Below are 17,172 nucleotides of genomic sequence, written 5' to 3'. Positions count from 1 at the left end.
AGTGTCGGCAAATAATTTGAACTGGTTCCAATTCTGATCCTTGATGTCTTTTTGTATCCATTGTTGAACCTGTATTATACTTTTTATCATAATTTTTCTATTCAAAAAAAGAAAGGCTTAGCTTTTCTCTTGGCATGGCATAGTTATGTCTCCTTTGCCTTTCCCTGTAAATTAGAATCTGCACTATAGGAAGGTTTCTATAGAACCAAGCTCTGATACCTCTGTTCAGGTAATACGTTGCCATGACCTGGTGTGGCTTTGCCTCTGCTCTCTGCAGTCAATGCTAATGGAATGGGTAGTGTGTGCGGTGTGGGATTACGTGATACGTTCAGATCCCCTCAGTTGGTTGCATTGAATAGAACCTAATCATTGCTTTCTGTTGTATTTTTCATTTGGATTCTACTGTCACGAAATGTCCTTTGGAACTATTGAAGTTGTGTTGTATTCTAGCTCTGTCTTCCTCCTTACTTACGGCTGACTTTTCTCTGCCCCGTTACCACTGCCTGATTGTGCTGTCTCCCCTGACTTAAACATTACTTTCTTCCCTTTCTTATTTTTCCCATGTTCTTTTTCTACTATTTCCATTTCCCTTATTCTTCCTATCTTTGAATCAGCAAAACTTGGCTTTTATAAACATCACCATTCTTAAGTACTTCTTTCTGAAATGGCAAATGGCACCCATAGTTCCTAGAATCTTGGAACCTTTAGCTCTTTATCATTTTTATCACTATACTCAAGTTGGGGGTAATGAAACCTAAGCTTCTGATAAGTGGGGTATCAGAGTAGAACAGAATTCAGCGAAAAGGTTAATTTTGCATGTTGTTTTATCATAAATATATTCTGAGGTCAATTATCAGAACATGGAGTAGGTGACCTTTTTCCTGTTACTGATCATGTTTTGTCCACCTGGTGTAATTTTGTTGGTTGTTTAATTAGTGTTGCTATCTCTTCTCTTTAAGTCAAGAGGTGTTGCCAAAGATTCACGAAGATAAACATTACCCTTGTACTTTGGTGGGGACTTGGAACACGTGGTATGGCGAGCAGGATCAAGCTGGTAGGAAGCAGACGTCTTTGGCATAAACACTTGTTCCTTCAGCCATTTATAATATTTAATTTCATGCTTGTTTTTATAATCAAAGCTTTCCAAGTCTCAGTCTGGTTTTATGGTTAAAGTCATTTCTCCAGTAATTCATTGCAAAAACTTTTTTATTGTTTTAATATTTGAATGTGTTATTATAACTTTATATTGTAACTCATAGGCAACATGTGGCACATTGTACTTTTGTACTGTGTTAATATTATACACATCTGGAATATTTTCAAGGTAAGAGTATCATGAAACTCTAAATGGATGTTATCTTTTAAAATATATTCCAGTCCACCTCTGGAGGTATGAAGGAGGCTATCCCGCCCTCACGGAGGTCATGAATAAACTCAGAGAAAATCAGGTAATGATTTTGAAAAATGTTTACATTTTTACACTAATGATATAGTGATGTTAGTACAGAATTAAATGTTTTTTGTAGTAAAAATTTTATTATTTGGACTCTCTGAAGATGTATGCAAACATAAAGTAACCAATTATAATATTATTAAAATACAGTTTGTTTGTTTTTTTAAATTCTCACCTGAGGACATTTTTTAAAAATATATTTTTATTAATTTCAGAGAGGAAGGGAAAGGGAGGGAGAGATAGAATTATCAGTGATGAGAGAGAATCATTGATCAGCTGCCTCCTGCACACCCCACACTGGGGATCGAGCCCACAGTCCAGGCATGTGCCCTGACTGGGAATCAAACTGTGACCTCTTGGTTCATAGGTCGACGTTCCACCACTGAGCAACGCTGGCCAAACCTGAGGACATTTTTCATTGATTTTGAGAGAGAGAGAGAGAGAGAGAGAGAGAGAGAGAGAGAGAGAGAGAGAGAGAGAAACATTGATGTGAGAGAGAAACATTGATAGGTTTCCTCCCATATATGCCCCAACCAGGGCTGGGGATTGATTCCACAACCTAGATATGTGTCCTGACCAGGAATCAAACCTGGGACCTTTTAAAAGTGTATAGAATGACGTTCCTAGCAGCTGAGCCACACCAGCCAGGGCTAAAAAAGCAGTTCTCATTCTAAAAGTCAGTTGTACTTAGAAACTGAAAAGCTGGTACTTTGAAACCGGTAAGTCAACACTCTAGACACAATCAGCCTTTGGTTAACTAACACCTGCTTCAGGAACATCTAGCCACATATTCTTTACCTTGGGCTGACTTTGCTATCCTCTCCCTCCCTAACAGGTGCATGTTAGTGGAGAGGATTTTAACAGACATTATTAGGAAAGAAACCCATTTGAAAAAAAAAAATTTTTATTGATTTTAGAGTGAGAGGAAGGGAGAAGGAGAGTTAGAAACATCAATTGGCTGCCTCCTGCATACCCCCTACTGAGGATTGAGCCTGAAATCGGGCATGTGCCCTTACTAGGAATCAAACCAGCAACCTCTTGGTGCATGGGACAATGCTCAACCACTGAACCACACCAGCTGGGCAGGAAAGAAAACCTTTTGTATAGCTTCCCAGTCTAAATATAAATGGCTTTTGGATTCTTTGATTTTGTTTTGTTTTGTTTTGTCTGAATTTTTATGAGTTTATCTGAGCCAAACTTGTCCGGAAGCAAGATCTCAGATACTCCCAATTCTTTGATGGTTTGTAGTCTTCATGTCACTGTTGTTATTACACTGTCACCCCCTGTTAAGAGAACCTAAAAAGTGGGAAATTGCATTTGTTTATATTGTCATTTAAATAATTAGGGTGGCCATGTAGCTTGTCATCTAAATCTGGACACTTAAGAGTGAAAGGGAATGGTAATAGTCGTTGGGCTGATTTGATAAGATGTAAACTGGGCCCTAGCCAGTTTAGCTCAGTGGATAGAGCGTTGGCCTGCGGACCAAAGGGTTCTGGGTTTGATTCCAGCCAAGGGCATGTACCTTGGTTGCGGACTCCTCTCTGGCCTGGGCCCTGGTCAGGGGCGTGCAGGAGACGCAACCAATGGATATGTTCCTCTCACATCGATGCTTCTCTCTGTCTTTCCCTCTCTCGTCCGTTCTCTCTAAAAGATCAATGGAAAAATATTCTCGGGTGAGTATTAACCAAAAAATAAAAATAAAAAAACATGTAAACTGGGACTGTCTCAGGACATTGGGACCCTATTTGTAATAGTATTCTATTATAGGAGGAATGCAACTGTTACTAAAGCGGGCTTATGTATAAATACTAGATGATTTCATGAGCACATTTTTTCACCCAAAGGAATTTTTGCATTTCCGGAAGGCAAGAAGCAACATGCTTCTTTCCAGGAAGAACCAGCTGCTATTAGAATTCAGTTTCTGGAATGAGCCTGTTCCACGGCCAGGACCTAATATATATGAACTCAGGTCTTACCAGCTTCGAGTAAGTACTGAAATATGAGTTAACTGTTCCTCATGAGTACCCTTAATGCTGATAAAAAAGTTGAGTGTACATTCTGTGATTTGTTTGGCATTATATTTTGGCTCGTTGTCACCCCTATCTAGTCCTCTTTTCTTTTTTTTTCTTTTTTTAATCTTCGTAGTTTCTCATTCCTTCTCTTCTGCTAAGCTCTTTTGTCTTTTCTAATCTTATACATAATATTTATTATTTGACATTATATAGCATTTCTATTTTTAAGAGGAAAGACCTAAAATGCAGCACTAGGTACATCATTTAGCATCTAATGTAATTGAGCTAGAGCAACTAATAAATGTGTGACTATTGAATAAATTGATTCATTAATTTATTAAAGATTATAAGATTAAAAGGGAATAAATAATATTTTGTAAGACTTTCTAGATGTTCGTCCACTAAATGACTACTAGCAAGAAAGCCCAGATAGCACCATTGTTCAACACTCACCATTATACTGGAAATTCAACGTGATGTCCTTATTAAGTTTACTTAAATAGAATTTTTTTTAAAGCTTTCACAGTAAAGTCTGAATGAATACCCACCAACAGTTTAATAATTAAGTTCATCTGGAGGATGGGCCTAAGCATGGTTTTGATAGCAACCACAACTGAATGACTTATGGTAGGTTTATAGTTGTAGGTGAAACAGTTTATTCTTGTGTTGTTATGTGTTAATTACTGTATTATTTCCCATACAAACAACTGTAAACCTACTTTTGCCCCACCCAGTATGTTGTCTTCTTATATGAAGCCATAGACTGTTTTATTTCCACTAGAGGATAAGTATGAACACAGTGAATAATAATATTTTGTTGCTTTTTTTTTTATTATTGATTTTTTACAGAGAGGAAGGGAGAGGGATAGAGAGTTAAAAACATCGATGAGAGAGATACATCGATCAGCTACCTCCTGCACACTCCCCACTGGGGATGTGCCCGCAACCAAAGTACATGCCCTTGACCGGAATCGAACCTGGGACCCTTGAGTCCGCAGGCCGACGCTCTATCCGCTGAGCCAAACCGGTCAGGGCTATTTGGTTGCATTTTTTAATTTGTTACATCTCACATGATTAAAAATTAATTTTTAAGTTAGTTTTCTCATTTGTTTTATTACACTTTTATTCTATATTTCTTCATAAGAGGACTAATAAGCCAAAATTCAAATCTCTTTCAGCCAGGAACTATGATTGAATGGGGCAATTACTGGTGAGTATATTACCAAATGGTGAGTTTGTAAGTCTTAGTAATAGATTATATTAGGCCATCATGTTAAGTCTAGGGGTAAATTCTGGGGATAATGCTGTGATTTGATACTAGACTATTGTGTTACTTGACATTTTTATTATGAAATTTTTCAAACATACACAAAACTAGGGAGAATAATCCATGGATTCCCCTCTTTCCATACCCATTACTTAGCTTCAATAATTATCAACACATGGCCAGTCTTGATTGGAGAGGGGCGCACAAGGGATCTTTTTGCGCAATTGGATTGTAGTGATGGCTGCACAAGCCTGAAATTTACTTTAAAAACATGGATTGTACACTTACGTGAATTTTATGGTATGTAAAATATACCTTGATAAAGCTACCAATGACATACCTCACTAAAGAGAATTTATACACGAATCCAAAGCTGACTCAAAGTGAGGAAACTGATTAATGTAACACATACAATGAGGCTGCAATTAGGTGCCCAAAACCTGCTCTGGCCTCTGCACCCCCAACACATGCTTCCATGCCGTTGTTAGAGCATTTATCACACCCCAGCAGCGCCTTCAGTTTCCAGTTCTACAGCTGCTTGCAAGGTGTGGCACATCCTGAGTGGTAAGTGTTGAATGGATGGCAAAAAACTAGTGGTCACATAAGAAAAGAAAGTCTGTTGCAGTTGCCATATTGTAGACAAGCTCTGTGCCTTAGTGGAAAGATTACAGTATATTCATGCAGTGGGATTCTATACAGTGGTTAAAGTAAACCTGATCTGTACCTGTTAGCAGAGCCATCTAGGAAACACCACATTGAGGAGAGAGTTAAAAATATGTACAACATGATGTCTTTTATGTAAATTTTAAAAAGATTTAACAAAAAAGTTATATAAACAAGATATTTAATAAGAGCTATATAAAAAGATATAACTATTGTTCATAGATACATACATATAAAGTAGAAATATAAAACCATGGACAACAAGACTCATATTCAAGAGCAAGAACTACTTCCAAAGAGTAGTGACTGATGGGGGAGGAAGACAGGGTTGACGATGAAGAGGATTAAAAGAGAGCTACAATGCAAAAAGAGCTGAAGCAAATACAATAAAACGTAGTGTTCATGTTTTAAAAATCTAGGTGACTAGAATGGTTGAAATCCTATCTAATAAAACCCTAATATGCAAATTGACCAAATGGCAAATGACCAGTCACTGTGACACACACTGACCACCGGGGGCAGACACTCAACGCAAGAGCTGCCCCCTGGTGGTCAGTGCACTCCCATGGGGGAGCACCACTTAGCCAGGACCCAGGCTCACAGCTGGCAAGCGCTGTGGCGGTGGCAGGAGCCTCTCCTGACTCTGTGTCAGCGCTAAGCCATCAGTCAGACATCCCCCGAGGGCTCCCGGACTGCGAGAGGGTGCAGGCCGGGCTGAGAGACCCCCCACACACACCCTCCTCCAGTGCACAAATTTCATGCACCGGTCCTCTAGTATTTCATAATTGAAAAATTTTAAATCATCTTAATTCATATTCAGAAGTCATTTGATAAAATTTGACACATTTTATTAGAGATGCTAAGTCCTAATTTTAAAAAAGCACTAAAATTAGGAATAAAGAACATTTTATTTAAATCAGGGTTTGGCACAAACTTGTCTGTAAAGGACCAGATAGTAAATACGATAGGCTTTGTGGACCTTGCTATGTTGGTCACTGCTACTTAGCTCTGCTGTCTAATGCGAAAGCAACCTCGGGCAGTGTGTAAGTGAATAATGTGACTGTGTTCCAACAAACTTTATGGATGCTGAAATTTGAATTTCCTACTTTCATGTGTCATGAAATAAATTTTTTTATTTGTGTTTTTTTTTCAAGCACTTAAAAATGTGAACACCATTCCTAATTCCTGGGCCATAAAAACAAGCTGCATAGGGTGGGATTTAGCTCAAGGTCTGTAGTTTGCTGGCCCTGATTTAAATGATAAAACTGTCTCTCCATTTTAACAGCTACTTTAAATTTAATGGTGAAACACAAGAAGCATGCTCATTACCATTAAAACAAAATACTACCATACTTTCACCATTATGATCTATAGTAATAAAAGGGTAATATGCTAATTAGACTGGATCTCATTCTGGATGAAGCTGGGACTGCAGGGAAGGCCGGATACTGGGTGCCTGCCGGTGGCCAGTGGGAAACCTGGGTCCTGAGTGCCCGCTGGCGGCCGGAACAAAGCCCAGGTGCCTGCCAGCTGCTGGAGCGAAGTCCGGGTCCCAAGTGTCAGAGGGAAGCTGGTGCTGGCAGCTGGGGGAAGGAAGGCCTACTCTTGGACGAATTTCGTGCATCAGGCCTCTAGTTGTATAATAAAAGCATAATATGCTAATTAGACCGGACAGCCAAACAACCTTCCAGACAAAGCTGGGGCTGCGAGGGCCGAGGCCCTTGCACGAATTTTGCGCATCGGGCCTCTAGTAATTGTATGTTGTATTTGGAAATCCTGACTATTGTAATAAGAGAAAAGACAAGCCAAATATCTAAAGCCTAAGCCAGGGGTCCTCAAACTACGGCCCACGGGCCACATGCAAATACAAATATTGTATTTGTTCCCATTTTGGTTTTTTACTTCAAAATAAGATAAGTGCAGTGTGCATAGGAATTTGTTCATAGTTTTTTTTAAAACTATAGTCCGGCCCTCCAACGATCTGAGGGACAGTGAACTGGCCCCCTGTTTAAAAAGTTTGAGGACCCCTGGCCTAAGCAACCGTTCGACCAGTAGCTATGACATGCACTGACCACCAGGGGGCAGACACTCAAAGCACAGGCATGGAAACATGGAACAGACTGATGAATCTCAGAGGGAAGGAGGTAGGAGGGAGGGCAGGAAGAGATTAACCGAAGATCTTATATGCATGTTAGAGGCCCGGTGCATGGATTCGTGCACCAATGGAGTCCCTTGGCCTCGGCTCCGGGGACCAAGCCAAAACCAGCAGTCTGACATCCCCTGAGAGGTCCTGGATTGCAAGAGGTTGCAGGCCAGGCCAAGGGACCCCACCAGTGCACGAATTCGTGCACTGGGCCTCTAGTATAATAGTATTAAGCCTCAATAATTAAGAGGTATGCAAGAGTAGATTATTGGCCATTGGTGGGCTATTGACCCTTGGTTCATCTTTATCCTTAAAGGAGAACTTGTGACTTTTATTTATTTTCAACATAAATGCTCTTCTTCTTGCATTGGACTAGATAATTTTTAAGAACTGTTCTAGCTCCAAAAAGTGGTTCTATGATCTTTATTTCTAATGAGTCTTTTCTTTTTAGGTCATCAAAGGTTAAAGAATGCAAAGTTAGAAATTCCCTTATTTTGAAAACTAAGAAATATATATTTGATTGTACATATGGGGGAGGAAAAAAACATTTTCCTCCCACCCTTTTAAATCCTGGCTGGACTAATAATCAAATTAGCATAAGACAGATTGATAGGAGAAAATGACCAAATTTATTATGTATGTTCCATAAGAATATGAGATCCTAGGACATACCTGGCAGTTAAGGCTTCTGTGCCATCTTGAGCCAAGGAGAAGGGAGTGTTGTGGTTTGGGACTTCAAAGGCAGCAAGGCAATTCACATGGAGATGAAAAAGCAAACATTTGCAAAAAAAAAAAAAAAAAATGTTTGCTGGGCCATCTTTAACAGTGAGACACAGAGAGGACTTTGACCAAACAGGCCTTGCTCCCCGTCTATGGCACCTGGTCCGTCTTACACTGTAGTTATCTTTGCTAATAGCTCTCTTCCTGTAGCATGTCCTCTATCTAAATTCTCTTAGGCAGTTAGGGGAAGTCTTTCATTTCCTAAAAATAACCAGTTTAAAGTAATGTCTCAAAAGTATTTTGGGGTGGCAACTCACTTTCCCTCATATACTATTACAGGCACCGTTTTATTAAGGGTTTTTTTGAGGGGGGAGAGGAGCTTGTATATATAATAATTTAGTTGTCCATAGAGTCGGATTGTTCTGGGGTTGTTGGTTTTTGTTTTTGTTTTTGTTTTTTTGTCTGTTACTAATTAAAACTTGCCCACCATGGAATCCATGAGGAAGAACTGAGATTATTCTTCAGTTATTTTGAAAACTACTTATAAAATCAGTTCAGCGTTCAATTTATATTTTGGCACATAGGTAACTATTTTAAGATGGTGATCTCCTCTTCACTACATGCTTCTGATTATGACCAGGCTAAGGCAAGTATGTCTTCTTTGCCCACTGTAACTGAGCTGGAAAAATTCAGAATGAAATGAATAATCCTGAATATTTATCACTGGCAATGTAGGAGTATTTTTTCCTTCTGAGTTAGAATGCACGTTAATGTGATTTGCTTAATCTCAATAATTTACCAATCAGATTTGTAATTTTTGTGAAGACATTGATCAATTAATTCTAAATGCAAAAGTTAAAGAATTTAATATCATTTGGGGGTAACCCATGGGGGCAATAGCAAGAGATCCCGCCTTCACCAGAAAAGAACCTGAAAGCGTGGGGCACGTGAATGAGAGCGGAGGATTTCGACCTGATCTTAAGGAGCCTGGCTTCCTCCCTTCCACCACAGGTTGCCCTTGCTCTAACCCAGCCGTGGGCAAACTACGGCCCACGGTCCGGATTCGGCCCGTTTGAAATGAATAAAACTAAAAAAAAAAAAAAGACCGTACCCTTTTATGTAATGATGTTTACTTTGAATTTATATTAGTTCACACAAACACTCCATCCATGCTTTTGTTCCGGCCCTCCGGTCCAGTTTAAGAACCCATTGTGGCCCTCGAGTCAAAAAGTTTGCCCACCCCTGCTCTAACCCCTACCCCCTGACCCTTTGGTGATGTTCTAATTCAGTTGCTGTGAAGTTTGCCTCCAGGAATGGAATTCACGAATCAATTCAACTGAAAATCATCCCTAGAGGGTTATGTCTCACTGTACGTATTAGTAGATTGGCATGCTTGCTCATATGCCTCCAGCTCTTCACAGTGAGTTAGAATAAACCCATCTTCCCAAGTCCTGCCAACTCTGGGACCACGATGGAAAGCCTAGGTAGTGTTGATATAAATTTTTTCAGCTTTGATTCTAGAAAACTGCTTTTGGGAAAATATATACATTTCAAAATATTTTTAGGATTTCAAATGCATCACTAAATATAAAAATAAAGTACCTGGAGCAGATATGAAAGAAGGTGTTTGAAGAGCTGATACCTTTTGCAATAGGAAGTCTTAAGGAAAGTTAAAGACAGATGCCAATTGTCAACCAATTTAATCACAATTTCATGTTATACGAATAGAGACAACGTATGTCCATACTTTCCTCCACACGTAATACACAGTGAATGCCATTTGATACTCATTTTCCTAATGGTTTGCTCTGGTAAGAAGAAATACCCAGCAGAAGATTCAGTTTTGATCCTGACACTGTGTGGCCAAGAAGTCCCACCCTCATGGTCCTGTGTGCTTCCTGAGAGGTTGCAAATCGCCTTTATAGTTCAGAGAGCTCCCGTGATTCTCCGAGTCACTGTCTCCCACTGCTGTGAAGGCATGCTTCCTTCATCTCAACCCGTTCTCCCTGTGGCATCTCGGGTGTCTTCATACCCAGGTTTCCCTCACTTTCAGCGAGTTTACAAGAAGCCATTCTTAAGTTCACTGGTCCTATCCTCTGCCACCTTTCTTGACTTTATGTGAAGAATCAGCATGCCCTAATCGGTTTGGCTCAGTGGATAGAGCGTCGGCCTGGGGACTGAAGGGTCCCAGGTTCGATTCCGGTCAAGGGCATGTACCTTGGTTGCAGACACATCCCCAGTAGGGGGTGTGCAGGAGGCAGCTGATCAATGTTTCTCTCATCGATGTTTCTAACTCTCTATCCCTCTCCCTTCCTCTCTGTAAAAAATCAATAACATATTTTTTTAAAAAAAGAATCAGCAGTGCAACCACATACCCTCATGTTTTTATTTTAATAGTCATTAATGTTTACCCACAAAAATGGCTAGTATAGCTATAGAAAGGTACGTTTACATGTTACATATATATATATTTTTTTTTATTAAAAATATATTTTATTGATTTTTTACAGAGAGGAAGGGAGAGAGAGAGAGAGTTAGAAACATCGATGAGAGAGAAACATCGATCAGCTGCCTCCTGCACATCTCCTACTGGGGATATGCCCGCAACGCAGGTACATGCCCTTGACCGGAATCGAACCTGGGACCTTTCAGTCCGCAGGCCGACGCTCTATCCACTGAGCCAAACCGGTTTCGGCGACATGTTACATATATTAAAATAACTTTCGATTGCATCTGATAATTTTTTTTAAAAATTAGTCTTATTCTGAAAAATTTGTTCCGAGTATGGAGGAAATTTACTGATTCTTGTGACCATCCTAATTCAATGTCTGAACCTTGTTTTTTTTTCCTTGTAGGGCTCGTGCGATTCGCTTCAGACAGGACGGTGATGAAGCTGTTGGAGGATTCTTCTCTCAGATTGGACAGTTATACATGGTGCATCATCTTTGGGGTATTTATTGTTTTATTCCTTCATTTTTGTGTTACTGGGACTTCACAGTTTATTACTAAATAAAATGTACTAGGCAGTAAAGGGTATCTCAAGTCAGTCATCTGAAACTGTAGCAAATGCAAATGTCACAATGGAAGCTAAGTTCTGGGCTGTCTGGAATGAGAGGTCAACAGCAAAAGTGTCCATAGACTTCTGGTAAACTGATCATCCAGGAGGGGATAATGGTGAAAGGAATCAGAGAGGTGAAGTCAGCAACCATGGCAGAAGCAAGATGGTAAAGCTACTGCCGGGCTGGTTTGGCTCAGTGGATAGAGCGTCAGCCTGGGGACTGAAGGGTCCCAGGTTCGATTCCGGTCAAGGGCATGTACCTTGGTTGCGGGCACATCCCCAGTGGGAGGTGTGTGGGAGGCGGCTGGTCGATGTTTCTCTCTCATCAGTGTTTCTGACTCTCTATCCCTCTCCCTTCCTCTCTGTAAAAAATCAATAAAATATATTTAAAAAAAAAAAAAAAGATGGTAAGGCTACTGAGTGCTTCACGGCATGGTCCCTACCATCCTTTCTGGACCCTGCACCCTCTCCATTGCTGCCACAGAGACAGCTCCCTGCACGTGAACTCATTGCCCGCCGGGGTCTTGTTCTCACTGGCCTCTTCCTTCTTTGGTATCTTTCAAGCCTGACTCAGTGTTCCCCCTCCCCCGAAGTGCATGTCACTCTCCTGAGCCCCAGTAGTCACAGCTGTGGCTATCTGTGTCTATCTCCCTGCTGGAACAGGAACATTTTGGGCACATTTGTAAATGGTTATTAAAGTTTAAAGAAATGAAAAGCCTAACTTATTTCCAGACCATATCAATGAACTAAGGGTGAGTTTGACCTATTTGGTCCCACCAGGTGCCACACCCCGTCTGCCTGCTGTGTTGGCTTGTCTGGGTGACAGAGGTACGGCGACCTAGTTAATGAGGGGTAAAGCAAACATGAATGACATGTCCCGAGGCAGTGAGTGTGTGATCATAACACAGGGCGAAAATTGATAAAAGATGGCATAGTAGCTAAACTTAGGATCTAGATGGGATTGGCAGGTAACCGTGGGAAGGAAAGACTAGAACAGTGATGGAGACATGAGAAATTAGAAAAAGGGCTCAGAAAACTACAAGTGCAGACTGGCTGAATGGTAGAATATGTACCAGGGGCCTAAGACTGGTGGTTAAGCTGAGGTAGAAAAGTAGTTTTTACATTGTGTTCCTGGAGCACCCTGCAAACCAGGGTCTGGAGAGGAGACCCCCACCCTCCCCCAACCAATCACGGCTTCGACCAGGTGCTCATCTCAGCTGTACACGCGGGGCGTCCCGGGCAGTTAGGAGACTGAAAACCCCGCACCCAGTGACAGATGCCACAGATAACCCGCATCTCCACGGAACCTCGGGGACAGCCGTGTCCTGGGGCTTTTCGCTAGCTGAGATTTGACCTCATCAGTGTAAGCGTTTTCAAATGTAGCAGGTTTCGAGACAGAACTTTAAGAAATGTGTTGTGTTCCTGCCTTTTAAGATTATATAAATCTAACCTTCATTGATTTGAGGTAGGGGTGGAGTCGTTTTTATGTTTTAAATAGTGTATGGTCTGTCCAGAGGATATAAACTGAAAAGCCAGGCCTCTTCACTCTCGTCCTCTGAGCTTGGAGAGGCCTCCGGGAGTGGCTCCTGCACATCCTCCTAGATCAGGGGTGGGCAAACTTTTTGACTCGAGGGCCACAATGGGTTCTTAAACTGGACCGGAGGGCCGGAACAAAAGCATGGATGGAGTGTTTGTGTGAACTAATATAAATTCAAAGTAAACATCATTACATAAAAGGGTACGGTCTTTTTTTTTTTAGTTTTATTCATTTCAAACGGGCCAAATCCGGCCCGCGGGCCGTAGTTTGCCCACGGCTGTCCTAGACATACTCCATACATGAGCCGCACAGGGATGTACTTGATAGGTCAGGGTCACCATGTGCTTTGACTCCCAAACGGAGGTCACGCCATGTGCACACACCATTCACTTCCATGCCCACAGCATGTCTGAATGGGGACGCCCAGGTGAAGGAGTCAGGACACAGGCAGGCACTAGAGTGTGAGTGGCAAAGCTCTGACAGGCTGTGGCGGACACAGGACAGTGCCTTTAACTCTGTCCCATGGGGAGGATGCGAGGCTTCAGGGAGCAACAGCAGGGTGAGAAGTCCACCAGGATCCGCCTCACGCAGACAGAGGCCAGGAACAACGTGGATTTCAGTGTCCAAAAGAGGCCAGACTCTACACCTGTGTCTTCTTAGGCAGTGCCCTTCTCCTCCTTCATCCCCAGTCAGTGTCCCAAATATTCACTCCCCGCTTCCTAGTTTATACAGAAGAGTATTGAGATATGCAGAGATGAATTCTCAGTCACCTGTCTTTGAAACTCACCCTCACTTTGCCTAAAGTTGGTCCTAAATTCCCAAAGTAGTCTCCGTGAAAACTGGATGAACAGCTGGGTCAATACTTAGTGGAATGTCGGGCATTCTGTTTGATTTACGTCTTGTTTTTTCTGTGTGGTTATTTCAGCTTACAAGGACCTTCAGACAAGGGAAGATATACGGAACGCAGCATGGCATAAACATGGCTGGGAAGAATTGGTGTATTATACAGGTACTATTTTATTCTTCTCACATTATTGTTTTATTATCATTCACCTCGAAGCTAATATGTACTTTTTTAAAATAGTATATTGTTCTAGATGGTGAATTATAAGGTTGGGGTGGCAAGGGAGTCAAATTTTTCTTTAATAGTTACATCACTTTTTTTCAATAAAGAAGAATATTCATTCTTTAACGTATGTAGTTGTCTGGTACAGTTTTCAGACCCTTGTATGTTGAAAATTTTACATCATTAGTTTTTTTTGCACATTTCTACATTCTCTGAAAATTTATTTAAAAAATTTTCTAAGCTTTTCCTTTCTCAACAAACTTGTGCATTCACAAAATCATTACAATTTAATACAGCAATTAAAAAGTAATTTTGAAATTTAACTTGATATTTAGACTTTCGTGTGTGTGTTTGTATTTACATGTATACCTATGATGCACGTATAACCACATACATATGTACTATGAAAGCATCGCTGCTTGATCTTTATAAGAAAAATAGGGCTAAATACAACCCGGCCTACCAATATAGGTAATAAGTACCAGCCATGTTGCATGTAAGTACATTTATGCCCATGTACTGCCAAGAAAATCAAGGAGTAATTTGTTCTAGAAAATAAGTCATATAATTGTGTCTTTTGCTGCTTATTCTTACACTTTCATCAATTTTCAGAGGTGTGTTCTACTCTGCAGTGAGTTTTATAAGTACAGTGTAGGAATACAGTTAGGTGCAACATTATTTGCTTTTATATAAATTTATTTTAGTTCAAAGAACCTTTTGAGAAAACACTATTTTCCTAATTTCCTACAAATTACACACATCTCTAGACAGAATCTGTTATAATTTTAATAACATTTTATAGGATGCTAGCTGATCTGTCATTATCTTGTATTTTCCAATATTTTATTCTGTGATTTTAAGCAGCACAACCCTGAACATTCTCAGAAACCTGTTTGTTGATGTATATTGACCGTTATCTGTTCAGAAAAGAACAAGACAGTAACCTTGACCCTGTGTTCAGTTCCACTTATTCAGGAAATGGAATCCAGAATCATGATCCCACAGAAGACCTCTCCCCTCCAGTAGAGCTGCAGAGTTTAGATGTGCCTACATAAATTCATGTGACAAGTATTTGTCATAAATTAATTTTAACTGTATATCAAGTGAAAAACACTGAAGTGTAAACTGCTGTATATAGCTTATGAGAGATCCCTTTTCTTTAAAATTTATGTAAGTCTAAGAAAAGGAAACTTACAGTTTGATTGTAACAGTGCTCTGTAGTCCTCTTTGAAACACCCCTGTGTTTGTTGAATAAACCTGGTAATACTGAACCATCTTTCCCACCCTCCGGGAAAAGAGGGCCCAAATTAAAAATTTGAATCCTCTCTAAATAAGAATCTAACCATGAAAAAAATATTAATCATTTCTTTTAAAAAGCAAATCTGTCTTATAGTTACAGATTTTTAGACAAATTTCTTGTATCAGGAAGAAATACAAATTTTGTCATGTTTCTCTGGCAGTTTTTTTGAGTCTCAGACTAGGAACAAATTATGAGTAAACCCAATCTGACTGTTTTCGTTCACTCCCATTTTCAATCAGTCGGCATAGTGAATGTCGTCACTAAGATGATCACGCTGCCAGGGTACATTGAGGCTGATTCAGTCCTTGCACAGCGTGAGGTGATGTCTCTATATGAGAGGGGAAATGGCTTGAACCTGTATATCATGTGATTTTGAAATGGACACCTTGAATAGTACTAATTTTTATTTGTAATATTTTTCTATAACAAAATGAGAAGCACTTGAGAAAGGTTTTATTTTATAAACAATCATTCATGACCTCAGACATTGTCCATTCATATTCTAGTAAGGTCACAGCAGATACTTCCACAATCATGCATGAGGAGTGGTGTGTGCTGAGATTTCAGTTGGCATAAAGCTGCATACTTGTCTAGCTCTGTTTGATTTCTGATTTCGTTTTTTAATATAGTGTGCCAGTTTTGTGACTGTAATCATGTAAAAGTCCTCTTGAAATGAAAAATTGTCTGATCCCCAAATTAAGTAATTTATGTGTAAAATAAAGTGTGAATAAATCTCATATCAAATTTCAAACTTTTACATGTGAATGATTTTCTCCAAGAACATATAAAAGTCAATAAAATTCTCTGACTTTTCACATATGACATGCTTGCGATCTTTTTTATGAACTTGTGCTGAAAATGACTCTGTCGCTCTTGAAAAATAGCTTGTCCCAGTTCAGTGGACGAATGTGAGTCTACAGAGTAAAATACAGCCAAACCTCGGTTCTCAGACACCTCCCATTTCGAACTTGATTCTCGACCAAGTTGATCACAGAGAAAATGTCTTGCTTGTTAAACAGACCTTTCCTACGGGTACATCATCATAACAAAAAGCATCTCTCCGTTTACTGCTAAACCTCCCTTTGTTAAAATCTCAAGAAATTGTGATGTGAATATTTTTGTGGGTGTTTTTGCTCTTGTTGCTGGCTAAATGGATGATTAGCACAATTTAAAGCATAAAGAGGCCATCATCAAGTGCTAATGTTGCTAAGGGTGTGAAAGAAAGTGATCACAGGCAATTGAAGAGGTAGAAAAACTGTTGAAAAGCAGTTTGCTGGTGAAGCTAATTTTTCAAAGTATCAACTTTATTTTAGCATTTCCTACCCACTTTGTGAAATCCTTTTATTAAACCCCTGAATAGAATAAATTGTATTCTTTTGTACCACTATTAATTTTCGGGCCATATTAAAAACTTCTGATCTCATTTCCCATTCATTTAGTGTAAGTCTGGCGAATATTACTTACATAAGCCAACTCATTTTTAATGGTCATTCATGTGAGATCACCCTACTGCCTTTAAAAGGCCTCGTGGACCCACACTTGGCTGAACCTGCTTCTTCTCTCTTATTCTCACAACTGCCTATGAAAAATCCTTTTTCAGTTCTACATTAAACTTTTTTTCTTAAATTTATACTTTTGATTTCTGGCTGAGACATAGATGTTCAATAATATGTTTGATGAATCAATAGAAGGAATGAGAGGAAATAAAAGGAGAGAGAGAGAAAAGGAAGGAAGGAATAGAAAGTATGGAGACTGTCAGCTCTAATTACAAAACAACTGGGACTCTCAGAAAGCAGGGCAGGGACTTTATTCATACACATTTTTTTAAAGAATAGTTCACTGAATTTTAGAAGAGGAAGGGAGAGAGAAACATTGATGTGAGAGCATAACATTGATCAGCTGCCTCTTGCACACCCCCAATCCCAGGATCAAACCTGCAACCTGGGCTTGTGT

General features: G+C 39.9%; 1 protein-coding gene across 6 annotated transcripts in view; it reads left to right on the top strand.

The window, feature by feature from the left end:
- Positions 1–17,172, top strand: part of NIPSNAP2 (nipsnap homolog 2) — a 30,994-nt gene that overhangs the window by 11,532 nt on the left and 2,290 nt on the right. For 3 of the 6 annotated variants that reach the window (XM_036308490.1, XM_036308486.1, XM_036308488.1), the window contains 6 exons: positions 960–1,054; positions 1,378–1,448; positions 3,298–3,438; positions 4,644–4,675; positions 11,114–11,208; positions 13,779–13,862. In XM_036308490.1, coding sequence (XP_036164383.1) covers positions 960–1,054; positions 1,378–1,448; positions 3,298–3,438; positions 4,644–4,675; positions 11,114–11,208; positions 13,779–13,862 — 518 coding nt within the window. Of the gene's footprint in view, positions 1–959; positions 1,055–1,377; positions 1,449–3,297; positions 3,439–4,643; positions 4,676–11,113; positions 11,209–13,778; positions 13,863–14,880; positions 16,039–17,172 lie in introns of those variants that run through there. The other 3 variants (XM_036308487.1, XM_036308485.1, XM_036308491.1) reach the window with 3 other exon arrangements.

Source organism: Myotis myotis, unplaced genomic scaffold, assembly GCF_014108235.1.
Source record: "Myotis myotis isolate mMyoMyo1 unplaced genomic scaffold, mMyoMyo1.p scaffold_m19_p_5, whole genome shotgun sequence".
In the NCBI taxonomy this organism is placed as follows: domain Eukaryota; kingdom Metazoa; phylum Chordata; class Mammalia; order Chiroptera; family Vespertilionidae; genus Myotis; species Myotis myotis.
The sequence above is the reverse complement of the archived record's forward strand: the minus strand, read 5'-3'. Positions and strand labels throughout refer to the sequence as shown.